Raw genomic sequence first — 27128 nt, forward strand, 5'->3', positions numbered from 1 at the left:
CGCGGGAGAGGTGTGAGCGTGTCTGCCTGTGTGTGATGGGGATGGAGCTGGGGCAGGGGCAGACATTTGGTTCTAGGTCTTCAGGGCTGAGGCACATGTCAAAAGTGATTTGTCCTTTGAGATCCATTTGTGGCTTTGATAAGGTACAGTTGCAGGGTCCCAGTTGGCAGGAGGAAGCTAGCCCAGTGACACAGTGCGGAGCTGAGGCTGGACCCTGAATGACGAGTCAGGGCCCTTGCACCTGCCTCGCTTTGGGACCCGAGTCCTGTCTAGACCTGCTTCCCTCTCTGTAGAAGGGTGTTGGATTTGACTGATGCGTGAGCACCTTGCTTTTGTAGACAGTGTCTTCTACAGTGCCTGGTGCCTGATATTCAGTATTTCCTGACTGAATGAATGAGTGGGTGAATGGATTAGAAACTGAGGCAGGGAGCTCTGGCCCATCTCTCACTGACGTCCACACACAGCCTCCACCCAACTGACTTTCTCATGCACACACGCACTCACTCACATTCACAAACTCCTCTGTGTTCGCCCCTCCCTTGTCCACACCTACTCACCCTCACTTATTCCCATGAACTGGCACTCCTGCTCAGGGTCTTGCGACGCCTTCTCCCTCCTATAGCCCCTCAGCACACTGTCCCCATGGGCTCCGCGGGCTTGGTGCTGCTTGGTGACCAGTGATGCCCAGCCCAGTCACGCCACACCACTGACCACGGCAGCTCTTCTGAGCTCCTCCCTTCTCCCTCGTGTTCTAGCTGTCTCTCCCTCTCTGCTTTTTTTTTCATTTTTTCCTCTCACACCCATCCATAGACACGCAGATGTGCACGCATGTGCAACCAAGCACATACTCTCTGTCTGTCTCGTCATGTTCTCTTTTAATTCCCTGGGTTCCTGCTCTCGCGTCTCCCTCATTCCTCTCATGTTCTGTCTGTGTTTACATCTGTCTGCCTTTCGCTGTGTGCCTCTCTCCTTCCGTCGCTCACTTCTTTCCTGATTGTCCCCCTCGTTCCCTTTCTTGCTCTGTTTTCTCGGTCACTCACTTCTCTCTTCCTCGCTCTCATGCTCAGCTTCTCTCTCTCCTAAGAGTATGCCCTCTCACTTTCTGCTCTCTCTCTCTTACCCTAGCTCCCCGCACGCTGGCCGCTGCCCACGCCCTGCCCTGCCCCTGGCTCTGTGAGAACCCTCTGAGCAGTGGCCCGGGCCCAGTGACCCAGCTTGGAGGCTTCTATACCATCTGTTGGAGGAGCCCCAGGGTCACGGTATTTCCTCCGGGGGGTGACTTGGCAGTGGTGTGTTCTGTTTCCTCACTTCTGCAATTTCCAGATAGCACGGAGGCCAGGTCTCCAGACAGACACTCAGATTCTGCTGCTGCAGCCACTCTCCTGATACAGGTAAGGGGGGTGGGCTCCCAGCTGCAGCTGGGCACGGGGGAGGCATGTGAACATGTACTCAGGAGACTGAGGCCATGCCCCTAGCCCGCGCCTAAGCAAATGGGTGTTTTGGCATCTTCCCCGGGGCCCCGAGTCTTGTTCGTGTTTAGAAAGGATTGTTCATGACCAAACTTACCAGGAAATCCAGCTCCCTTCTTTGGTTGTGTGAGGCCAAGGCCACACCAAGGTGTGGAAGTGACCTCAGAAACCTCACTGGGGGCTGGTAAGGGTGATGATGGGGGCTATCTAGATCTCCGGGAGCTGAATGCCATCCACTCCATGAGCTGTGTGACCTTGGCCAAGTTGTACTCCCTTTCTGCAGTTTCCTGCGTCGTCGAATGAGGGTGACGCCGTCTCCTCAGCGGGACTGTTGGGAGAAGCACAGGGTACGTTACAGGGCTGGGTGCTCAGGAGCTCACGAGGTGCTAGGCCTTCCTGGGGGACGACGAAGATGCCCAGGTTATGTGTACAGAGGGCCTGGCTCACAGCTGGTTTCTCACAGCGGGTCCCGGGTGCTAGGGCCAGGGCACAGGCTGGTCTCCCCTTGTCCTTTGCTGGCACGGGGTCCAGAGATGGGCTTGGTGAACCAGGGCTCTTGTCCAAACACTTGCTCACCTGTGAAGAATGAGGAAGCCAGTTGAGTCTCCCCTCAAGCATTCAGGCAGCTCTGATTCTGCTCGGGTTGAATATACAGCTGTGTTCCAGGTACTGGAGTGTGTGTGTGTGTGTGTGTGCGCGCACGTGTGCGCACGTGTACAGGTGCCAGGAAAACAAAAGACAGAGATGTCCCTGCTTCTAGGTACTGACAACCCAGCCAATGAAAGAAATCTGCCCCGGACACGAAGAAAATGGCCCTGGGCCTCAGGTGGACAGCCACGATTTTGATTTTAGTTCTTGCTGACGAATTGGAACCTTGGGCCACTCAGGAGGCCTCGGTTTCCTCCTTTGTAGATTGGGGTTCAATGTACTGACCTTCAGGTTTGTGGAGTAAGAGGCCGGGTGGGAAAATGCTTTGTCAGTCGAGACATGCTGTGCTGAAGTGAGCCAGTGTTTACCTACTGTACCGTTATCATTACTGTAAACCCCCTACAGGTGAAGAATGTTTCTTCATTGTTTTGTTCATTCATTCATAAACGAATAGATCAATGATAAAGTAATACGTTGTACTTAGAAAGGATAGCAAGCCGGAGGCCCAGCATCTGGCCCCAGTTCTGCCCCCTCCCCCCCCCCCCCCCGATCCCGTTGTCACCTCAGGCAAATCTTTTCTCTTCTTGGGCCTCAGTTTTCCCATCTGTCCGATGAAGGTTTGGACCAAGGAATGATAGTCTGTGGCATTAGCGACCAAATGTGCCTCCAGCATGGAGTTTCTGCTCCTGGTTGGTAGCGGGGTGGGAAGGGGGGGTGATGAAAGGCAAGGATCCCGTCTGACAGTCCTTTTACAGTTGGACTCCTGACTCCACAGCCTAGGCCTGTGAATAAGGCCTTGTTGGGGAGAAGGGGGTTCTCCCGGTGGTCAGTAGCAGCCCCTCCTACTCCCTGTCTCCCCCACCCCCGTGCAGGGGGGCCAGCTGCCCTAAGGCATGGGAGCACTCCCTGACTGCTCCTGTGTGGTGTGTCAGGGTTAGGGATGGTGCCCATTCCCAGAAGGGCAAATCCTGGGTCCCCAGCCCAGCCAGCTCTCTGACCAGTCACCACTGGGTTCCTTGGCAGCATGGTGGGAGGGGAGAGAAATCTCTGGTGTATCTCTGTGTGCGCGCGTGTGCTTGTGGTTGTGCGGTGTGTGGCCTGGGGAGTTGGCTTCAGCTCTAGTCGCATGTGTCTGGAGCACGACCCACCTCGGGTGGGTCTGGTACAGCCCAGCAGTTCCTAGAAGCAGAATCGCTAACCAAACCAGCTGTGACGTTGGTGTGCTTTCTTCCCTTGTGTCTTCAGCCAACGAGGATCCAGAGAGAGAGAGAGAGAATCTGTGAGGGGAAGATCACCACCTCCCCACCTCCCCACCTCCTCCCCACCTCCCCACCTCCTTAGTTCTGCAGGAGGGGGACCCTTAGGGCCCGCTTTTGGTGCTAAGCTCAGTTGGCTGATGGGAGAAGCAAGTCAAACATTTGTGCAGCCCCGTTATAGTTCTTAAAGTCCATTTTAATTTACCAAGTGCTTTATTGTTTCCAAACCTTTATCACTCCTAACCATCTTACTTTCTTTTTACAACAATGCTTGAAGTTGCCCCTGCCCCCCTCACTTTTTAGAGGCGTATCACAAGGTGCAGAGCAGGGAAGAGACAGGAAGATGGTGGGGGGTGCGGCTGAGGCCAGAGTCCACACCCTTTGATCCCAAGTCCTGCGATTTCTCGTCAGCTACCCCCGGTTGCTGCTGGTTTGGTGCATGGCTGATTTGTTTACTCATTCATTCACTCAACAAACATTTTCTGAGGGGGGCGGGAGGAGCTCACAGTTACTGAGCAATAACCACTCGTGTAGATTGCTTCATTCTGTCGACCTGCTGAGGGAGGTTTTATTATCACCATTTTGCAAATGAAGAAAGGGAGGCGGCCGAGAGCCAAACCACAGATAGAAAAGAGCAGACCCTGTGAAGATCGTTGTCTGTGTGACCTTGAGACCTCTGGCCTGTACCCTATGTTTTCCCTTGGGCCAGGCACCCATGAGGGCACTGGCAGGACGCACCCCAGGGTGGGAGGTGTAGTCCTTTGGTATGATTCCTGGTATAACGGAAGCGCTGAGGAAGCCGGCAGAAGTGCCTCTCCACTCCCTCCCCCTGCCCTGCCCTACTTCTCAGAAGCAAGGAGGAAGGAGGGAGACTCACATATGCCCTCTGGGTATTTGGGAGCCAGAAAGAAAGAACCAGGCCAGGTTCAGGGTCCCCCAACTCCACAAGGATGTCCTAGACCAGCTGAGCAGAAACCAAGCCTCACCAGCACAATATATGTTCCTGGGGTCAGGGATGGGCCCTCTGTGAGAATGGAAAGTGGGAAAATCTGGCACCCAGACCAGCCCCACCTCTAGGGCCCTATACCCTGACCCTGACCTCTCCCAGACAAAGAATTCCATTCATCTGCCCATAAATGTACCCCACGTGGTATTGGACTCCTTGTATTAAAAACTGGGGAGCCCAGTGCAGAATTGCCCAGAGGTCAGGACATTTGCTCCCTTAATTCCCCCCTCAAATCCTCTGCTTCTTGGAGAAATGGTAGCAAAACCACTCCATCAAGTGTCAAGCAATAGGGGAGGTCAGAATAGAAGTAACTCACTTACTGAGCACCTACTATATGCCCAACAGTTTAGAGGTTTATCTGCCTTCAACCTCAAGGACTGTCCTGTGAGGTCAGTGCTGGTATTATGTCATTTTCTACATGAGAAAAGTAGGACTCACAGAAGGGAAATGATTAAACTATCTTGTTTTATTTTAATTTATTTTAATTTTTTTTTTTTTCTGAGAGAGAGAGAAAGCGTGAGCAGGGGCAGGTCAGAGAGAGAGAGAGAGAGAGACACAGACTCTGAAATAGGCTCCGGGCTCCGAGCTGGCAGTCAGCACAGAGCCCGACGCGGGGTCCGAACCCACGAATCGCGAGATCATGACCTAAGCAAAAGTCGGACGCTTAACCGACTAAGCCACCCAGGCGCCCCAGTATCTGCCATTTAAAAAAAATTTTTAAGTTTATTTTTAAGAGGGGGGAGGGGTAGAGAGAGGGAAGGTACACAGAATCCCAAGTGGGCTCCAGGCTCTGAGCTGTCGCAGAGCCTGATGCGGGGCTTGAATCCACAAACCGTGAGATCACCACCTGAGCCGGAGTCAGTCACTTAATGGATTGAGCCACCCAGATGCAGGGGAACTTCCTTCCTTTTAAAGGCTACATAGTAGTCCATTGTACATACAGACCACATTTTGTTTATCCATTCATCTGTCGATGGACATTCGGGTAGCTTCTACCTCTTGGTAGTGCGAATAGTGCTGCTATGAACGTGGGTGTGCAAATATTTCTTCAAGATCTTGTTTTCTTTTCTTCCTTTTTAAAAAGTGTTTGCTTTAATTTTGTTTTTTATTTTTGAGAGAGAGAGTGAGAGTCTGGGGGAGAGGCACAGGGAGAAAGGGAGAGACAGAGAGAGAGGGAGGGAGGGAGGGAGAGAGGGAGAGAGTCTTAAGCAGGCTTCACAATGTGGGGCTCGATCTCACAACTGTGAGATCAAGACCTGAGCTGAAATCAAGTGTTGGATGCCTAACTGACTGAGCCCAAAATCTGGTTTTTAGTTCTTTTGGAAGTATACCCAAGTGAAATTTCTGAGTCATGGTAGTTCTATTTTTAATTTTCTAAGGAAACTCTGAACTGTTTTCCATAGTAGCTGTATCATTTTACATTCCCACCAGTGGTAGGTAAGCGTTTTAATTTCTGGACATCCTTACGAACACTTGTTATTTTCTGCCTTTTTGATAGTGGCTGTCCCACCAAATGTGAGGTGATAATGTCAATGTGGTTTTTTTCCCTGATGATTAGTGGTGTCGAGCATATTTTCATGTGCTTGTTCGCCATTTGCATATCTCCTTTGGAGAAATCTATTGAAGTCCTTTGCTCCATTTTAAAACCAGTTACTATTATTTTGTTGTTATTCAGTTGTAAGAGTTCTTTACGTATTCTGGATATTAACCCCTTTTCCAATATATGGTTTGCAAATATTTTCTCCCATTCTGTAGGCTGCCTTTTTCTCTGTTGACTGTTTTCTTTTCTAGAGACATTTTTATTTTTTTAATTAAAAAATTTTTTTAATGTTTATTTATTTTTGAGAGGGGGGAGGGGCAGAGAGAGAGGGGGACACAGAATACGAAGCAGGCTCCAGTCTCTGAGCTGTCAGCACAGAGCCCGATGTGGGGCTCAAACTCACAAACTGCGAGATCATGACCTGAGCCGAAGTCGGACGCTTAACTGACTGAGGCACCCACGTGCCCCTGCTAGAGACATTTTTAAAGTTTGACAGAGCCCCATGTGTCTATTTTTGCTTTTGTTTCTTGTGGTCTTGGCATCATATGCAAGTCATTGTTGCTCATTTCAGTGTTATGAAGCTATGTCCCTATGTTTTCTTCTAGGAGTTTTATAGTTGCAGGCCTCATGTTTAGATCTTTAATCTGTCTTAATACTTGTTTGTGGTATAAGATAAGGGTCCATCTTCATTCTTTTGCTCCTGGGTATCCAGATTTCCCCTCACCGTTTGTTGGAGAGGCTCTCCTTTCCCCATTGTGCCGTCCTGGTGCGCTTGTCAAAGACCATCTATGTGAGGGTTTATTTCTGGACTCTCCGTTCTCTTCCACTGATCTGTATATATCGCTCCTTATGCCCACCATGCTGTTTTGATCATTATACTTTGCAATATATTTTAAAATCATGAAGTGTGAGGCCTCCAGCTTTGTTCTTCTCTCTCGGGATTGTCTTGATTCTTCGGGGTCCTCTGAGATGAGATTTCACATGAAGTATAGGATTTTGTTTTCTGTTTCTGCAAAAAATGTCACTGTGATTTTGATAGGGCATTGAATCCGTAGACCACTTGGGTAGGATGGACGTTGTAATGGTATTATCTTCCAATACGTGAACACGACATGTTTTTCCATTTATCTGTGTCTTTTTTTCCATTTTTTGAGAGAGAGAGAATGAGAGAGTGGGAGTGGAGGAAAGGGGCAGAGGGAGAGAAAGAGAGAAGCTTAAGCAGGCTCCACGTTTAGTGTAGAGCCCGATGCAGGGCTGGATTCCACAATCCTGGGAGCGTGACCTGAGTCAAAATCAGTGCTCAGATGCTCAGCCGACAGCCATCCAGGTGCTCCTGTGTCTTCTTTAATTCCTTGCCATTGTAAATGGGGTTGTAGTCTTCATTTCCTTTTCTCTTTGACCCATTTTTTAAAATTTATTTTTTAAATCTACATCCAAGTTAGTTAGCATATAGTACAATCATTTCAGGAGGAGATTCCTTAGTGCCCATTATCCATTTAGCCCATCCCCCCTCTCTTTGACCCAGTTTTAAATCTTTAGTTTACCGATGAGGAAACAGAGACTCAGAGTCATGGAGTGAGTTTAGGGTTTGAACCAGGATTTGATTCTGGCTCCAGCGCTGCCTGGTAGAAGTGATACGGATGCAGAGCAGACCCTCCCCCTCCCTTTGCTTCATTCCTGTTCTCAGGCCATAGGACAGTCTTGTGAGCAGATAAGTTGGCCATTGAGTGGTTTGCTTCCAGCAGGGGCCATGGCCTGGCTTAGGAGATGGGCCATGGAGTTCAAAATCCCATCTGCCACTTTTTTAGCTGTGTGACAGTGGACAAGTCTCTGACCTCACTTTCTTTTCTGAAAAAATGGGCATTTTGTGAAACTCACCTTGCAAGACTGCCTTGAGGAGGCAATGTGATCATGGGGAAGAAGTGTCTGTATATTTAATCAGTGAATGATGCCTACTGCCCTGAGCTTAGGTAGGCTGGCTGTTGACCCCCTCCTGTCAGGCCCTCCCCACAAGGCAAGGAGTTTTTGGATCCATGTGTAAATGCCCACTTGAAGCCGGTGTCCCTCCCACACCCACTTGCCCCAGGCTTGCAGTGCTGTGAGGAGCTGCTGTTGCATGAGATATGCATGAACTTGGATGTGAGTGATCTATAGCTTATAAATATTTAGGCTTTTGTACTTTTGACCCCAAATGACCCCAAAACGTTAGGAGCCAGTCTGACTGGTAAACCCAACTTCCCGACCCAGTTACTGGGGAAGTAACTAGCACATACTTTTCTGTTGCCCAGATCTGGGTGATCCCTCCCCTCTGAGTGTTCAGCTGAGGATGAGAGTCCTTTCTCCAGGTTCCTAGGGGCTGATGAGGTTCCCAGACAGAAGGGGAATGGGAGGTGGTTGGGGCTGAAGGCTCTGAAAGGTAGAGGGTGGGAGATTCAGAGAGCAGAATTCTTCTGCCTCCATGAATATTTATGGCTCCCCTCGCCAACTCCCAGCTGAGAGCTGGGCCTGGGCTGCTGTCCGGCCTGGAGCCATCAGGGAGCTGTGCCTGCATGTAAACTCGACTGGTCTGAGCTGCAGCCTTCTTTCCCTCTAAATGCTCATTCCCTTCCTACCCTGGCTTTATGTGGCTGAGCCAATGGGAAGAGGGGGCTGCCTGGCCATTGCGACCACTTTGCATGCTTATTTTTGGAACATTGTTAAAATTGCAAAATTTTGCAGTTGAAGAAACTGAGGTTCAGAGAGGTGAAGGTCACTTGCCCAAGGTCACACAGCAAGCAAATGGCAGAGCAGGTAGAGAACCCGGGTGTTTCTGACTCTAGAAAGGGGTTGTTCTCCCCCTCCTACAATGCCTCCCCCAGAGAGACTGGACACATTTCCTTCATGTCGGTTTCTTCTGTATAGTCATCGGGGGCTTGGTCACTCATTCATTCAGTCCCCAATATCTGACATCGAAAATAAAGAGATGAAAAAGGTCTAGTCCCTGCCCTCCGGAAGCTCCAGATTGGTGAGGAAATGGCCATAGAAATTAATACTTAACAATCCATTGTACCAGGTGCTCTACTGAGGAACATTGCCCAGGACCATGGTGACCCAGAGAAGAAGCCCACTCATTCTGCTCTGGGCAGTCAGGGAGGGTGTCTTAAGAAAAGCATTCTTAAGACTGGGTCTTAAAAAGATGAGTAAGATTTTGCTAGGTAAAGCAATAGGCAAAAAGCACTCAACTGGGGCCCAACCACATGTGCAAAGACACAGAGGTTTGAGAAGAAATGGAGTTTTTAGAGAAGCGGCAAAGCGTTCAGTGTGGCTGGAATCCAGGGTGAGGTGTTTAAAAAACACTGGCAGGGGCGCCTGGGTGGCTCAGTTGGTTAAGCATCCGACTTCAGCTCAGGTCATGATCTCACAGTTCATGGGTTCAAGCCCCACGTCAGGCTCTGTGCTGACAGCTCAGAGCCTGGATCCTGTTTCAGATTCTGTATCTCCCTCTCTCTCTGACCCTCCCTTGCTCATGCTCGCTCTCTCTCTCTTTCAGAAATAAATAAAACATAAAAAAAAATTAAAAAAAAAAACAAAAAACGCTGGCAGAAGACAAGGTGTGAGAGGAGCTTGGACCTGGTCCTGGGCAATGGGGAGCCATGGAAGGTGATAGATTAGTTGAGTGTGTGGCTGTCAGTGTGTTGAAGCACACCACCAAACTTCAATGCACACTCGAACCCCCTGGGAATCTTGTTAAAATACAGATTCTGATACAGCAGGTCTGGGGTGGAGTGTGAGATTCTGTATTTCTAATGAACTCATGTGTGATACTGATGCTGTTGGTCCAAGAACCACAATTTGAGTAGTAAGATTGTTAGGGCTCAGGGCGTCTGGGTGGCTTAGTCGGTTAAGCGTCCGACTTTCGCTTAGGTCATGATCTCGCGGTTCATGGGTTCGAGCCCCGCGTCAGGCTCTGTGCTGACTGCCAGCTCAGAGCCTGGAGCCTGTTTCAGAGTCTGTGACTCCCTCTCTCTCTGACCCTCCCCTGCTCACGCTGTCTCTCTCTCTCTCTCTCCTAGAAATAAATAAAACATTAAAAAAAATTAAAAAAAAAAAAAAAGATTGTTAGGGCTCATTCTGCCCTGTGTGGAGGCTGCTCTGGGGAGCGTGCAGCTACTGGTACTCTCTTTTCTTCTTCTTCTAGTTCTTCTTCTCCTTCTTCTCCTTCTTCTTCTTCTTCTTCTTCTTCTTCTTCTTCTTCTTCTTCTTCTTCTTCTTCCACTTCCTCTTCTTTCTCTTCTTCTTCCTCTTCTTTTTTTAAAGTTTGTTTATTTATTTTGAGAGAGAGAGAGAGAGAGAGCACAGGTGAGGAAGGGACAGAGAGAGGGAAAGAGGGAGTCCCAAGCCGGCTCCGCACAGTCAGCACAGAACCCAACGCGGGGCTCGATCTCACGAACCATGAGATCATGACCTAAGCCAAAATGAAGAGTCATTCAGTTAACTGACAAAGCCACCCAGGCGCCCCTACTGGTCCTCTTCTGTCATGGGGTGGGTCAGGCCTCGACCCTCTTCTTGAGTCTTTCCTCTTGCAGCTCTCGCAAAGAGGTCAAGGTTGTTGGTTGCTAGGTATTTGTTTACACAACAAATGTTTGTCCAGCTCCTGCTCTGACCCAGCTTGTGCTGGATGCTGGCGATGGAGAGGAATAGGAAATGCCACTTCGTGGTCCATGTTACCGCCATCTCTTGCCTCCCAAATGGTCTCCCTGCTTCCACTTTGTCCCCTGTCGTCTGTTCTCTGTCCTGCAGTTGGGGGGTCAGATCATGTGACTTGCCCACTTGACATACTCGAGGGGCTCTCCAGTGCTCATCAAATAAAATGCAGACTCCTCACCATGGCTTAGGAATCGTTTGAGTGTGTGGCCCTCTGATCTCATCCAGATCGTCCCATTTCTCGCTCCCCTAGTTCCGCACTGGCTTTTCAGTTCCTCGAACATGACTCTTTTATACTTATCTTGGAATATGATCAACTTACTCCTGCTGCAGGCCCTTTGCACATGATACACTTTGCCTAGAATAGTCTTCTAGATTTTCTCTAGACTTGTTCCTTCTCACTTTTTAGATTTCAGCCAGAGAAAGATATGGACTCTAAAGGTTATACAATTTTGTCTTTTTATTATTTTTAAGCATTTTTAATGTTTTATTTATTTCTGAGAGAGAGACAGCATGAGCAGGGGAGGGTCCGAGAGAGAGGGAGACACAGAATCCGAAGCAGGCTCCAGGCTCTGAACTAGCTGTCAGCACAGAGCCCGACACAGGGCTTGAACCCACGAACCGTGAGATCACGACCTGAGCCGAAGTCGGACGCTTAACCTACTGAGCCACCCAGGCGCCCCAAGGTTATACAATTTTGGAGGCCCTCTTGAAGAAATGCTACCAAATTGCAAACACACAATTAGATATAAGACCTAGGGAGGGGCCTTGAAGCTTACACTTCATTGGCCTCTTGGTAAACCTTCCTCTGGTTTTGTTTATAGGTCACCTCCTATGAGAAGTCTTCCCTGGTTACTCTATTTAAAGCAGCCCTTAAGGGGTGCGTGGGTGGCTCAGTCGGATAAAGCAGCCCATTACCCAAACTTCATCAAGTCACTATTTTAATTTCTTTCATTTCATTGAATTTCATTCAAATTTCATCACGATTTGAAATTACTGTGTCATTTTCTCTGTCTACTTGTTTTTGTGTGTTTTACCTGACTAGAGAGGAAACTCTTTCAGACCAGGGGTCTTGCCTGTTCTATTCGTGCAGCTTCTCCAACAAAGTGCCCGGCCCCCGACGGGACATTGGTGACTGTCGGGTGAATGCGTGGACGTGCTCTCTGCCTTCCAGGGGCTACTGGCTAGTAGCAGATGACGTGCTACTGGAGGCAGGAGGGCACTGAGAAGCTGTGAGCGATGGGAACACAGAGGATGAGCACTTAACCAGGTCTAGGGACAGAGAGCAGGGTGTGAAAGAGGCAGGTAGGTTTAGGAGAAAGCAGCTGGAGAAAATGGTGCCAGAGCAGTCGTCGTCGTCGTTGTCATCATCGTCTTCTTCTTTTTAATGTTTATTTCTTTTTTTTTAAATTAATGTTTTATTTATTTTTGAGAGAGAGATAGAGACAGTGTGAGCAGGGGAGGGTCAGAGAGAGAGGGAGACACAGAATCTGAAATAGTCTCCAGGCTCCGAGCTGGCTGTCAGCACAGAGCCCGACGCGGGGCTCAAACCCACAAACTGTGAGATCATGACCTGAGCCGAAGTTGGACACGTAGCCGACTGAGCCACCCAGGCGCCCCAGTGTTTATTTCTTTTTAAGGGAGAGAGAGAAAGAGAGCAGCGGAGAGGTGAAGAGAGAGGGGGACAGAGGATCTGAAGCCAGCTCTGCGCTGACAGCAGTGTGCCTGATGTGGGGTTTGAACTCATGAGCCATGAGATCATGACCTGAGCCGAAGCCAGACTGAACCACCCAGGTGCTCCCAGAGCAGTCTTAAAGAGTGACCAGTAGGCAGCAGGCAGAGAGAGTGAGGGAAGCATGAAGAAAGCCCTCAAAACCCAGAAGAGACTCAGCTGGTTTGGGTGATGTCAAAGGGTTCCAAGACTACAAGGGGACAGCTGGGTCCTAAGTTGGGGGTGAAGGCTAAGGGAGGAGGACTCACAGGATCTGGGAAGGCAGCAGAAGTAGGAAGAGCTAGGGCGATGGGTACTGGAGTCACCGGGGGCAGAGCTTTAGGCAGAGACAGGGGTTTAGCCCAAGAATACCCCCCCCACACTGGTTTTCCTGGGATTAAAAAAAATTTTTTTTAATGTTTATTTATTTTTGAGAGACAGAATCAAGGCATGAGTAGGGGAGGAGCAGAGAGAGAGGGAGACACAGAATCCAAAACAGGCTCCAGGCTCTGAGCTATCAACACAGAGCCGGATGCGAGGCTGGAACTCACGAGGGGTGAGATCATGACGGGAGCTGAAGTCAGACGCTTAAGTGACTGAGCCACCCAGGCGCCCCTTTCCTGGGATATTTTAAAGCAAAATTTAGATACCATATAATCCTACCTATAAATGCTTTACTATGTATACCTAATAGATAAGGAATCAAAAATATAAAAATATAGAACCATAATATCATAATCACACCTAACAAAATTACCATTAATTTCTGAATTCCATCTAATACTTAGTCTATGCTTGAGTTCTTCCAATCATCTAAGAAAAACTTTTTATAGGTCTTTTTTTTTTTAAATTTTTGAATGTTTATTTATTTTTGAGAGACAGAGACAGAGTGCAAGCAGGGGAGGGGCAGAGAGAGAGGGAGACACAGAATCCGAAGCAGGCTCCAGGCTCTGAGCTGCCAGCACAGAGCCCAGTGCAGGGCTCAAACTCACAAGCTGTGAGATCATGACCTGAGCCGAAATTGGACACTTAACCGACTGAGCCACCCAGGCACCCCTTTTTACAGTTACTTTGAATCAGGGTACAAACAAGTTTCACACAGCATTTAGTTGCTCAACTAAGCTTCTTATCTTTTTTTTTTTTTTTTTTCTTTAGAGGGTGTGAGGTGGGGAGAGGCAGAGAGAGAGAGGGATGGGGGGAGAGAGAATCCCAAACTGGTTCCACACCCAGTACAGAGCCAAACTCGGGGCTCTACCTCATGACTCTCAGAACATGACTTGAGCCTAAATCAAGAGTGAGATGCTTAACTGACTGAGCCACCCAGGCGCCCCTTAAGATTCTTCTTAAGTTGACTGATACTAACTTTGTAGGCCCTGTCTCTCCTCACCGGCCCCCTCAACACACACACTTTAAGTGTTAACTAAACCAAGCGTCTCAAGTTCCCTGAGAACAAGGCCCATCTTCTGCTATTCTTCCTGGCCTCTGCACAGTCTGTCCCTCTGCCTGGGGCTCCTCATCAGACTAACTCCTTCTCTTCCTTCAGCATGAGACCCTCAAGTCTGACCCCCAAGTCTGGGTATGGGCACCATTTCAGAATTACCCCAACTTCTGGAACCTCCACCATGATCATACTTCACACTTGTCGACTTCCGAATCTCTCTTTTGCAAAATGGTCTGTGAGCCACTTACGGGTGGAGACGGGGCCTGAGCACTCTGAGGCCTCAGCACTCTGACCCAGGCCTGGAGCAGTGAGTGGCTGCCCAGTGAATGCATGAGTGACTGACTGAGCACCTGAGGTGGGCTAACCCGCGTGTGTGTTCCATTCACATAGTGAGAAAACCTTTAAAAAATCAACTAACACAAAATTTTGTGATGAACGAAATACCAAAATCTTAAATGAAGGCACAGGATCGTAGCAATGCCAGAAAGGGCCCTATTAGACCCTGAGGCAAAAAGAACCGAGTGTAATACTGATTTCGAGTTTTTAAAAGATATTGCATGAGGGGCGCCTGGGTGGCTTAGTTCGTTAAGTGTCCGACTTTCCGACTTTCGCTTAGGTCATGATCTTGCGGTTTGTGGGTTCGAGCCCCGCGTCGGGCTCTGTGCTGACTGCCAGCTCGGAGCCTGGAGCCTGTTTCAGTCTGTGACTCCCTCTCTCTCTGACCCTCCCCTGCTCACGCTGTCTCTCTCTCCTAGAAATAAATAAAAAAAAAACATTAAAAAAAAAAGATATTGCATGAACTATTATTTATCTTGATTACTGAGGTCTTCAGCATCTCCTTAAGATCTGCACTTAATGTGAGTGCCTCCCAAGCCTTACCCCAGGCCTGGTCCTGGTGCGAAGACTTTCTTAACAGGCCTGGGCAGGTGCAGCACAGGGGACTGGGCTCAAGGAGATATCTTGATTGGATTCTCTGACAGTAGAAAGCCAGTTTCCAGTGGTGAGTTGCCCTCACCCCACTAAACTGGAGCCTAAACCCTAGAAGAGGAAGGGACTTACTTACGAGTGGGGTAGATGGTGGGGGTGAGTAGAGACATGACTTCCTCAGAGACCCAGAGTGAGCACACACACTGCTCAGCGGTGGGGCTCCTCGCCTTTCTGAGGTCCCAGGAACATGGCGCCCCCAGGATATGAAGGTCCAGCAGGAGAAAGAAATAAGGCCCGTCTCAGATGGATGGGTATCTTAGGCTCAAAGGAAAGGTGGTGGGGGGAGGGGGGGGCGTGCTGAGATTGTGGAACAGTGATTTTTTTTTTTAATTTAAGTTTTTCATTTTAACTCCAGTATAGTTAACATCCAGTGTTATATTAGTTTCAGGTGTACAATACAGCAATTCAACAAATCTACATTACTCAGCGCTCATCACAATAAGTGCACTCTTTAATCTAGATCCTCTCACCTGCTTCCCCTGTAGTGACCACCATTTTGTCTCTTTCTTTTTTTTTCTTTGTCTCATGAAGCAACGATTTAAAAATCTTCTGGTCTCAGGGCGTCAGGGTGGCTCCGATGGTTAAGTGTCCGACTTTAGCTCAAGTCATCATCTTGCCGTTCCTGAGTTTGAGCTCCGTGTCAGGCCTTGAGCCTGCTTCCAATTCTGTGTCTCCCTCTCTCTCTGCCCCTCCCCCACTCATGTTCTGTCTCTCTCTGTCTCTCAGGAATAAATAAAACATTAAAAAAATTAAAAAAATTAAAATCTTCTGGTCTCAGGATCTCTTTATAGCTTTAAAACTTATTGAGGGCCCAGAGAGCTTTTGTTTACAGGGGTTATATGCATCAATATTTCCCATATTCAAAATTAAAACCAAGATTTTTGTTTTTAAGTATAAAAGCCAATAATAAACTCATTCCATGTTAGCACCGATAACATTTTTAGCAAAGAATAGCAACATTTTCAAAACATAAATGATTTAGAGTAGCCTTGGTTTCCTTTTTTTTTTTTTTTTTTTGGCAAATCTCTTTAGGCATGGATTGGCTAGAATACAGCTAGATTGTCTTTTTTTTTTTTTAATTTTATTTATTTCTAGGAGAGAGAGAGAGAGAGAGAGAGACAGCATGAGCAGGGGAGGGTCAGAGAGAGAGGGAGTCAGAGACTCTGAAACAGGCTCCAGGCTCTGAGCTGGCAGTCAGCACAGAGCCCGATGCGGGGCTCGAACCCAAGAACCACGAGATCATGACCTAGGTGAAAGTCGGATGCTTAACCGACTAAGCCACCCAGGCGCCCCTACAGTTAGATTGTCCTATCTGCTTCTGTAGTCAGTCTCGTGTGATATATATAAGGAAATCTGCCCTTACACAGATATGTACTTGTAAAGGGAGGGATATTTTAATGTCTTTTTCAGATAATTGATGATACTCTTCTTTGATACTACATTAAACATCCACAAATGGTAGTTTCATAAAAGTTAGTTGCAGTGTGAACCCAAATCATACCAATGAACTTTATGTAATCTGTTACACGGCAGTGTATTGATCAGTTTCGGCCTTTGATTCTTTTTTTTTTTAATTTTTAAATGTTTATTTATTTTTGAGAGAGAGACAGAGCACATGTGGGCAAAGAGCAGAGAGAGGGAGACAGAATGTGAGGCAGGCTCCAGGCTCTGAGCTACCAGCACAGAGCCCGACACGGGGCTCAAACACATGAACTGTGAGGTCGTGACCTGAGCCAAAGTCAGATGCTCAACTGACTGAGCCACCCAGGTGCCTCTCGGCCTTTGATTCTTTTTCCTAGGCATAGTTTTGAAACCTGTCTTCCTCATTTGGAAAATATCGGTTCACTAAGTTATGCAGGTCTTCCAAATACGGACCTTTCATTAGAGGATTTTTTACAATTGCGTTCATTTATATCACCACCAATCTCATCAGAAAACTCTTTAAGGATTAAGAAGCTGTCAAACTCATACTGGCAAATACAATTTTCCCAAGATACCAGTTTTCTCGAAAGTTCAAATTTTCTCGCTGGCAACACATACTGTCATTTGTTTTCCATGAGACGATGGATTCCCTTTGTTCATATTTGAGAATGTATGATGCCCACGTCTGAAAAACCATAGTTTGTCAGTCATTTTTCCAAGTGATAATGATGATCCAGAACAAAGTTGATCTTATGACTCAGTTGCTGAAGTGCTTTTCCTGAAGACAGCCACTAACCTCAGTCTGTGGCAGAGGTACTGTGTGCATATTTCCCATTGATGCACAGAATATTGGAAATACATGTACTCAAGATTTAGTAACATTAGTAATTTTGCTTTATCAAGGACATTTTATTTACTTACTTATTTATTTTGTTTATTTATTTTTTAATTTTTTAAAAATGTTTTATTTATTTCTAGGAGAGAGAGAGAGAGAGAGACAGTGTGAGCAGGGGAGGGTCAGAGAGAGAGGGAGTCACAGACTCTGAAACAGGCTCCAGGCTCTGAGCTGGCTGTCAGCACACAGCCCGATGCAGGGCTCGAGCCCACGAACCGCGAGATCATGACCTAAGCAAAAGTTGGACGCTTAACCGACTAAGCCACCCAGGCGCCCCTACTTACTTCTTTATTTTAAAGTTTATTTATTTTGAGAGAGAGAGAGAGAGCTTGCACGCATGTGAGCACCAGCGAGGGAGGGGCAGAGAGAGAGGGAGAGAGAATCTCAACCAGGCCCCATGCTGTCAGTGCAGAGCCCAATGCGGGGCTCATACTTACAAACCATGAGATCACGGCCTGAGCTGAAGTCAAGAGTCTGACGCTTAACTGACTGAGCCACCTAGGTTCCCCAAGGACATTCTATCTATCTATCTATCTATCTATCTATCTATCTATCTATCTATCATCTATTTAGAAAGACAGAGCACGAGCAGAGGAGGGGCAGAGAGAGAGAGGGAGACACAGAATCTGAAGCAGGCTCCAGGCTCTGAGCTGTCAGCACAGAGCCTGATTGATGCAGGGCTCGAACTTAACAAACCATGAGATCATGACCTGAGCTGAAGTCAGACGTTCAACCGATAGAGCCACCCAGGCGCCCATCTTTTTCTTTTTTAATTTGAAGTATAGTTGATACACAGTGTTACATTAGTTTTGGGAGTACAACACAGTGATCGGACAACCATCTATGTATTGCCATGCTCACCCCATGTGTAGCTACCATCAGTCACCATACAAGACTATTAAAGTACCGTTGACTATATTCCCTATACTGTACCTTTTATTCCTGTGACTTGTTCATTCCATAACTGGAAGCCTGCATTCCCCCACTCCCCTTCACCTGTTTTGCCTACCCCTCCCCCCACTGGCAATCGCTGCCCCTTGTTCTCTCTATGTATGGGTCTGTTTCTGCTTTTAGAACAAGTTGTTTCTTTAAACTCACCTGTAAGTATCTTTAAAGCTTCTTCAAGTGTTTCCACTGCTCCAGAGCTTCCAGAGATGGTTGTAACCAACTAGGCTTCTCACCCATTCTTTTATTTGTTGGTTCATGCTGCTGGGAATAGTGCTGAATAGACAAGTTCCTTGCTCTCCTGGTGCTTAAGGTCAGGTGGGAGAGTGTTACGAATCACACAGATACGAAGTAATCACAACTGCTCTAGGATTTACAAAGAAGAACAGGGAGCTTTGAGGCAGGACCTGACTTGGCCTGGTGAAGACCTCTCTGAAGAAGTGAAATTCAATTAGGGTCTGAGGCATGGGTTAGAATGGCCAGGCGGAAGTGGTACGTGGTTAGGAAAGAGGGTTCAAGGCATCAGCATGGGTGTATGCTTGCAGGCTGGTGTAGGAAAGGTCTGAGCACATTTGAAGACCCACCAGGGAGGTCCACTTTGACTGGAGCCTGGTGGGAAGATAGCAGGAGATGAGGGTGGAGTCGCAGCTAGAGATCAGGGTGAAGGCCATCATGTGCCCCTTTTTTCAGTTCCTATAAACTACCCGGCTTTTTCCTGCCTTAGTCTTAGACCGATGCAGATCCCTCTGCCTGGAACACTCTTCCTCTTTCAGATCTCAAAGGAAACATCGCCTCTTTTCTAAGTATATCTGTTTGTATTCTCCATAACAGCACCCCGTTTTCTTTGTAAAGCAACTATGTTTGTTTACGTTGCTTTTGTCCATCTCCCCCATGAGACTGTAAGTTCCCTGAGGGCCGCTCAATCACATTCACCCAGCCTCCCCCGTGCTTAGCAATGGGCCTGACATGCAGTTGGTGCTCAGAACTATTTGGTGGAGGAATGTGTGAATGAACAAAGGCTCACAGAGCTGGTTTCGAGATCCCTGAACAGCTGTGTGGCCTTGAACAAATCACATAAACACCCTATACTGTTTCCGACTCTGTGAAATGAGAATTTAACTTCCTAACTCAAAGGACTTTTGTGAGACTCAAGTGAAGCAGCGCATGCGGGCACCTAGCAGGGTGTCTGGCTCCAAAGGAGAGTCTTACTCCCAAGTCTGTGCTCTCCTCACTGTTCTCTGATAGATGATGAGCCTTGGGCCTTGCTTAACCGCTTCCCCCACCCCCCAAGTCTCCGTTCCACCCAGCTGGGAACACAAACATCAGAGAGACTTCCAGGCTCATGTGGTGGCAACACAGTGGGAGGGACAAGAAGGAGAGAGAAACTGGTTGTGATGGAGAGTGGATGGTGGTGGAGATGGTGTTGAAAATGCACCAGACTTTGGGTAGTGGGATTATGGTTAGTTTAATCTTCCTCCTCTTCCTCTTTCTTCTTCTTTGTTTTTTTTTTTTTTTGAGAGAAGGAGTGTGCAAGCGGGGGAGTAGGCAGAGGAAGAGGGGGAGAGAGAGAATTCCAAGCAGGCTACACACCTAGCACAGCACTCAGCGTGACGCGAGGCTCAATTTCACCACCGTGAGATCATGACCTGAGCCAAAATCAAGAGTCAGTCGCTTAACCAACTGAGCCACCCAGGCGCCCCAGTTTTCTTTCTCATTAAACTTTTAAAAATTACTAGCACAGGGGCGCCTGGGTGGCTTAGTCGGTTAAGCGTCCAACTTTTGCTTAGGTCATGATCTCACGGTTCGTGGGTTCGAGCCCCGCGTCGGGCTCTGTGCTGACTGCCAGCTCAGAGCCTGGAACCTGTTTCAGAGTCTGTGACTCCCTCTCTCTCTGACCCTCCCCTGCTCACGCTGTCTCTCTCTCTCCGAGAAATAAATAAAACATTAAAAAATTTAAAAAAAAATTACTAGCACAATAAATGCTCCTAAAAAGTTCAAACAAAAGAAGCATAAAATATATAAACTTTGCACTAAGTCCATCTCATGTTTCCAAAGGTTACTTACCACTGTCAACTCTTGAAGACATATCCTTCTAGATCATGTTCTAGCTGTCATATACATATATATAATGGAGTCACACCAATCTTTAAAATTTTGTTTTACTTAATTTTATCCAGGGACAACTTTCCATGTCAGTACAATTAGATATAACTCATTCTTTCTAATGACTGGCTAATATTTCATATTTGGGTCACCCAAATAGAATTCTCTGTACTTTCTAGATTTTGCATGAACACATAAATTATTATTGTTATCATTATAATTTTTAAAAATTATTTATTTTGAGACAGAGAGAAAGAGAGGGAGAGAGTGGGAGGGGCAAAGAGAGGGAGAGAGAATGAATCTTAAGCAGGCTCCACACAGTGTGGAGCCTAATGTGGGGCTAGAACTCACGAACTGTGAGGTCATGACCTGAGCTGAAACCAAGAGCTTGACACTTAACCACTGAGCCACCCAGGCACTCCTATCATTATGATTTTTAAACTAAACTCTACCCCAAACGTGGGGCTCAAACTCACTGATCTCGAGATCAAGAGTTGCATGCTTTATTCACCAAGCCAGCCAGACATCCCCATAAATTTTTTTTAATCAAAAAAAATATTTTTTTTTCTGAGAGAGAGAGAGCATGAGCAGGGGAGGGCCAGAGAGAGAGGGAGATACAGAATCTGAAACAGGCTCCAGGCTCTGAGCTAGCTGTCAGCACAGAGCCTGACGCGGGGCTCAAACCCATGAACCGTGAGATCATGATCTGAGCTGAAATCGGACACTTAACTGACTGAGCCACCCAGGCGCCCCATAAATTATTTCTTGATACAGAACATTTACCACCAAATTTTCTGTTTCAAATTTCATCAAGAAAAAATATTTAAAAGTTGTTAGAAAAATAAACATTTTATAATATAAATTTTCATATAGTTTATCATCAGAATAGGTGATCAAAAACTAAATCAAAGAATAAAATGGAACAAGAATTGTTGCCATTCTTGTCATTGGTTGCCACTGAGTTCACCGAATCTCAGATGCTGTTCATTTTAAAAACACACCATTGGGGTGCTCGGACAGCTCAGTAGGTTAAGCGTCTGACTTGGGCTCAGGTCATGTTGTGTGAGTCCGAGCCCTGCATTGGGCTCTGTGCTGCCAGCTCAGAGCCTGGAGCCTGCTTCAGATTCTGTGTCTCCCCCTCTCTCTGCCCCTCCCATGTTCACGCTCCATCTCTCAATAATAAATAAACACTAAACAAAAACAAAACCCCACTATTATTTGATGCAGAAAAAATTACTGCCAATTAATCGGAAGATATCACTGATATTAGAGTTTCTTAAATGTGCAAAATGAGAGTGTTGAAACTGATTAAATAAGAAAGTTCCTTTTGGATCCTTCATTAACCAGAATTCCTGTGTGATCTTCCAGGCCTGAGCAGGATTCTATGACCAGCAGTCCCTTCCACACATAGCGATGGAGGCAAAGGATTCTTTTCGTGTGGACTCAGAGTTCCGATATACCCTCTTCCCGATTGTTTACAGCATCATCTTCGTGCTGGGGGTGATCGCCAACAGCTATGTGCTGTGGGTCTTTGCCTGCCTGTACCCTTCCAAGAAACTCAAAGAGATAAAGATCTTCATGGTGAACCTCACCATGGCTGACTTGCTCTTCTTGGTCACCCTGCCCCTGTGGATCACCTACTACTACAATGAGGGCAACTGGATTCTCCCCAAATTCCTGTGCAACCTGGCCGGCTGCTTCTTCTTCATCAACACCTACTGCTCAGTGGCCTTCCTGGCTGTCATCACTTACAATCGTTTTCAGGCGGTGACACGGCCCATCAAGACAGCTCAGGCCACCACCCGCAAGCGTGGCATCTCCGTGTCCCTGGTCATCTGGGTGGCCATTGTGGCTGCTGCATCCTACTTCTTCGTCCTGGACTCCACCAACGTGGTACCCAACAAGACCGGCTCTGGCAACGTCACCCGCTGCTTTGAGCATTACGAGAAGGGCAGCGTGCCCGTCCTCGTTATTCATGTCTTCCTCGTGTTCAGCTTCTTCCTGGTCTTTCTCCTCATCCTCTTCTGCAACCTGGTCATCATCCACAGGCTGCTCAGGCAGCCGGTGCAGCTGCAGCGCAACGCGGAAGTCAAGCGCAGGGCGCTGTGGATGGTCTGCACGGTCTTGGCTGTGTTCATCATCTGCTTTGTGCCCCACCACATCGTGCAGCTGCCCTGGACCCTGGCTGAGCTGGACTTCCAGAACGGCGACTTCCACCAGGCCATCAACGATGCCCATCAGGTCACCCTCTGCCTTCTTAGCACCAATTGCGTCTTGGACCCCATCATCTACTGTTTCCTCACCAAGAAGTTTCGCAAGCACCTCACTGAGAAGTTCTACAGCATGCGCAGTACCCGGAAGTGCTCCCGGGCGACCTCGGAGACGGGCACTGACGTGGTCATGCCGCTCAGCCAGGTCGCTGCCAACTGTCTCAAAAACTAGTACTTGATCGTTGGGGCCAGGCTCAGAGGCTTATCTTCCACGGGCGTCCACTGACCTGGGGGATGAAAGGGTACCTGCTGTGGTCTGGGCACCTCCTCCCTGGGCACGAGTGACTCTTTAAGTGTGGAGGCTACCTCCCTAAGGTGGGGGTGATGGCAGGTCCAGACTGCTGGGAAATCCAGAATTTCAGTGTGCCCGCCAGCACCTCTGGACACGTGCCATAATAACATTGCCTGGTGACCTAGTCCTGAGTACCTGAGTCTGATGGCTCTGCGGGCAGTGTCAGGCCTTGGGGGCAGACAGATTCTGAGCCACCCTGTTCACCCTACCAGGGCAGCGGCCCAAGCCAGTGTGACCTGAACTTTTTGGCAACCACTTCCTTTATCATTATAATGGCAGGAATGGGGTTTGGGGAAGGAGATACTCCCCTGGCTGTGTGGCAGTATCTCTGGCAAAGACTTTGAGCTAGGATACTGCCACCTTGTCTCATTCCGAGGCACAAGGTCTTTGTGACACTTCTTGGGGGAAGGGGCTCAGGGGCACCTTTTCCACCTCATCCAACGACCTGTCCTGTATGGCTCCAGAGAAGATCAGACATGCCTAGGTGAAAGGTGGGGAGCTGGTCGTCTCTGTACAGGCCCCACTTCAGGCTTGGGTCAGCTCTGTGGGAGCGTGAGAGACCCAACTGCCGCATCCTGTCTCAACAGTGAACCCTGATGAAGTACCTTCTGTGAGACAGCTACCCACTGGGGGTGGGCAAAGGCCCCTCAAAGCCAAGTTTGGGGCATCCAGGGCGGGCACCGTGCCGCTTGGAGGCTACCATGAGAAAGGACCTTCGGCTGAGAAGTACCTGTGTGAGGGTGAGGCCTCCACAGTGGCAGGAGCCTGCTTTCTGAGGGGGGCCCCTCCTAATTTAGCTTCCAGAAGGTGAGAGGAGCAGTTATAGTCCCAAGGGGCAGCAGGCACTTTGTGTTCTGGGTGCAGAAGAGAGGTGTCAGATTCTCTCAAAGATCTCTAGATGCTTGCTTATGATTTTCAGTAAATATTTTCAAATGAGTCTCCTCTCACACCCTGCGCCCTTGTGTGTGAATCTGGCAGCCACAGACCCAGGGGCTTGGAGGAGCCTTCCCTGGTTTCCAGAGCCCAGGGATCCTTCTGAGACATCTCCTTCCCTTCCAGCCCCAGTCCTCATGAAGTGAAATCCTTATTTCCTGTCTATCGGGTTGATTTTGATAAATGCCTCACAGTGGGCCAAGAACCTGCTCGGGTCTGGGATGGTAGCTGTGGGCTGAACTTGGCTGATGGTGGGTAGGTGGGTAGTGCCCCATAACTGAGCTTTGTGACACACAGACCCAGTTTCAAGTCTTGGCTTTGTCACTTTCTGCCGCGGAACCATAAGCTACATTTCCTACCTCATAGGGGTGTTATGAACCATGAATGCTGAGGCAGATACCTCTTGGTCAGGGTGATTGCTCATCCCCAGATTCTTCCTTTGTCTGAGAAGGTGTTCTCCTTGATCCTCTGATGGGAGTCAAATGGATGAGATGTGGGTGTCTGGCTCCAGGTGGGCCAGTCACACATACCAGTCTGGAGCCGTGCGTGTGTGCCTGTCTACGTGTGTGTGTCTGTCTGTGGGTACGGGATGGGGCGGGGGAGGGTGGGCGACCGCAGGAACATATTGGAGAAACCCGCACTGCACAGAGAGAAGATGCAAAGGCACAGAGCAAAGCAGAGACCAGAGGGCGACCAGAAGCCTGGAGAGAGGAGGGTCCGGTGCTGCTGGGGCCTGCTGCCCTCCTCCTCCAGGCCAGGCCCTTCTCAAAGCCCAACAACATCTGCATTTCTTCCTCTGGGTCCCGTGAGAGTCCCTTGTCAGGATACATTCTCTTATTTTGCTTAAGCCTGTTTGAACGAGTATCTGTGACCTGCAGCTCATCTCCAAACGAGACAAATGCTTGGATGTTAAAGCACCGTGGTCCTTGGGTTTCAGTCATTGATGTGCCCCCCTCACAACTTTTCAATATCCATGTACCATCCATCTGTATGTTTACTTCATAAATATTTTTCTCTGAATTGAGTCACTTTTTTTTTTTAAATGTTTTATTTATTTCTAGGAGAGAGAGAGAGAGACAGCGTGAACAGGGGAGGGTCAGAGAGAGAGGGAGTCACAGACTGAAACAGGCCCCAGGCTCTGAGCTGGCAGTCAGCACAGAGCCCGACGCGGGGCTCGAACCCAGGAACCATGAGATCACGATCTAAGCGAAAGTCGGACGCTTAACCGACTAAGCCACCCAGGTGCCCCTTAAAACTTAAATCTATTGAAAAGCATGTTTTATGACTAACTTATAAGTGCGAATGAATGCCACCTGCCACACACAGGAGATGAACATAAACATAAAATGTAACTCTTAAGATAAAAATGTGTCCTGTCTTCAGGCCCCTCTGATGCCCCACTGGCTGGCATGGCAGGCTTTAGCAAACGTGGCTGTGACGTGTACAAAGTGCACAGGGTCTGTATTCAGTAGGTGCTCAATAAAGATTAAGTCAGACAGTTCTGACATGGTAATTTGTGATTGTCTTCTTGCTTCTCTCAGAAAGTTCCCCCAACACAGAGGCCAGGGTCTGGCTCCCACCCATGGCCCAGGAGAAGTATTTTAGGGTGTAGCCCTGCTCATCTCACCACTCTGAGCAGAGCCATCTTTACCCCCCTGCGACTTCTGCCTGCTTGTGACCCTTCTTTTCAGATACTTTCTCTTCTTCACCATGCCCAGAACACCTCCTACAGGTAGCCTTCCTGAATTCCTCCAGGGAAGGCAATTGGCTTCCTTCTTCTAGCATTAGGGCTGGGAGGGTCCAACTTTTTTGTCTCTTTTTTAATGTTTATTTATTCTTGATGGAGAGAAATACAGAGTGTGAGCAGGGGACAGGTAGAGAGAAAGGGAGAGTAGAACCCGAAGCAGGCTCCAGGTCCTGAGCTGTCTGCACAGAGCTTGATGTGGGGCTCAAACTCATGAACCGCAAGATCATGACCTGAGCCAAAGTCGGACGCCCTACCGACTGAGCCACCCAGGTGCCCCTTTTATGTCTTACCTACTATGGTTTTTGAAGTTTATCTGTTTCAATGTCTGTCTTTCAGATCCTGGGGGCAGTATCTGAATCTTAACTATGTAATCACAATTTCTCACAAAAGGTCTAGAATTGAAGTCTGCCTGTCTCTGAAGCTTGCTTCCCCAGGGTGGAGCACCAGCAGACATTGTAACATGTACATGCACTTGTTCTGAAAGGGTTTAAGGAGGCAGTTGCCACTTCTAGGCCTGTGCACCCTCTCACCTTGAAAGTATACTTTCGTTTTGACCACCATTAAACGCTTGCTTAAGAAGAAAAAGGAAAGCTAGCAAGCAAGCAAGCAAGCAAGAAGAAAGGGTTTAGGGAGACTCTTGAGAGGTAGATGGGGAAGGAATTTAATACATATCTTTTCAAAGTTCCGTGTCCATATTTTAAAAGAAATGTCAGGGATTTTCAGATGATCAGAACATCAGAACATTTTGGAGCTAGGAGGGTCCAATCCCTTCATCTCACTAAGGGAAACATGAGACTCTGAGGGGCTAAGTGGTTGCAGAAATTGCATGGCACAAAGCTGCAGTGAGCACAGAGCTGGCGGCTTGCCTGTGTCTTTTCCTTCTTGGTGACAAGATTCTGGGAAAAGCTAAGTTGTAATTCTTTTGATGAAACATCACCATTCAGGATTCCCAAGCCATCTGGCATATCAGGAAGGCTCCACCCTGCCCTGACCTCAGCTTCACGCCAGTGATCTCAGTTGGAGAATGCTGGTGTAGACAAGGAATGGTCTTTCACCTCATCAAGATGAGCCACAGACACAAGAGTGATAAGCATAGGGCGCAGTTGATTAGAGCTGGGCATGTTTATGCTTATTTTTACTTATCTGTGCTATACTTGTGTTCGAGACCTAATGCTACAGATATAACAAAACCCTCTTGTAAAACACTTGGTTTTTGTGCAGACTTAGTATCGCTGGAATACAAATCACGTTTCCCTTGACGTCCTTCCTGCCAGCAAGCCATCCTCCTTCCTACCCAGTCACCCATCCATCTGATGTGAAATGTTGGGGTCCGGGGAATGAATGGTTAGGAAAGAATTCTTGAGATATCTTCAGTGCAAAAGAGGTGGTTTTATTAAAGCACGGGGAAAGTACCTGTGGGCAGAAAGAGCCGCACTGGGGTTATGAGAAATGATGGATTACATACTTTCAAGTTGGGAGGGGGTTGGGGATAGGGTAAGTCTCTAAGGAATTTGGAAGCAAGGTTTCCAGGACCTTGAGGGGCTAGCTGCTGTTAGGATAAGGTCATTTACAACTGTCTAGTAAAATCTTAGTCATGACACCCTTCAGATGTAGATCGGTGGGCCATATGCTTAGAACATGATTGCTACTCTACACATTCAATGCAATTCCCATCAAAATTGCACCAGCATACTTCTCAAAACTAGAACAAACTATCCAAAAATCTGTATGGAACCACAAAAGACCCCGAATAGCCAAAGTAATCCTGAAAAATAAAACC

The 27128-nt window shown here is 47.9% G+C and overlaps 1 protein-coding gene across 1 annotated transcript; it reads left to right on the forward strand.

The window, feature by feature from the left end:
* Positions 1 to 1296: 1296 nt before the first annotated feature.
* Positions 1297 to 24621, forward strand: PTAFR (platelet activating factor receptor). Its single transcript, XM_039230213.1, has 2 exons — positions 1297 to 1391; positions 21475 to 24621. Exon 2 carries the CDS (start codon positions 21520 to 21522, stop codon positions 22546 to 22548), a length of 1029 nt encoding a protein of 342 aa, XP_039086144.1. The 5' UTR covers positions 1297 to 1391; positions 21475 to 21519; the 3' UTR covers positions 22549 to 24621.
* Positions 24622 to 27128: the final 2507 nt, after the last annotated feature.

The sequence above is a fragment of the Hyaena hyaena genome, unplaced genomic scaffold (assembly GCF_003009895.1).
Source record: "Hyaena hyaena isolate Hyena2069 unplaced genomic scaffold, ASM300989v1 scaffold_3, whole genome shotgun sequence".
In the NCBI taxonomy this organism is placed as follows: Eukaryota; Metazoa; Chordata; class Mammalia; order Carnivora; family Hyaenidae; genus Hyaena; species Hyaena hyaena.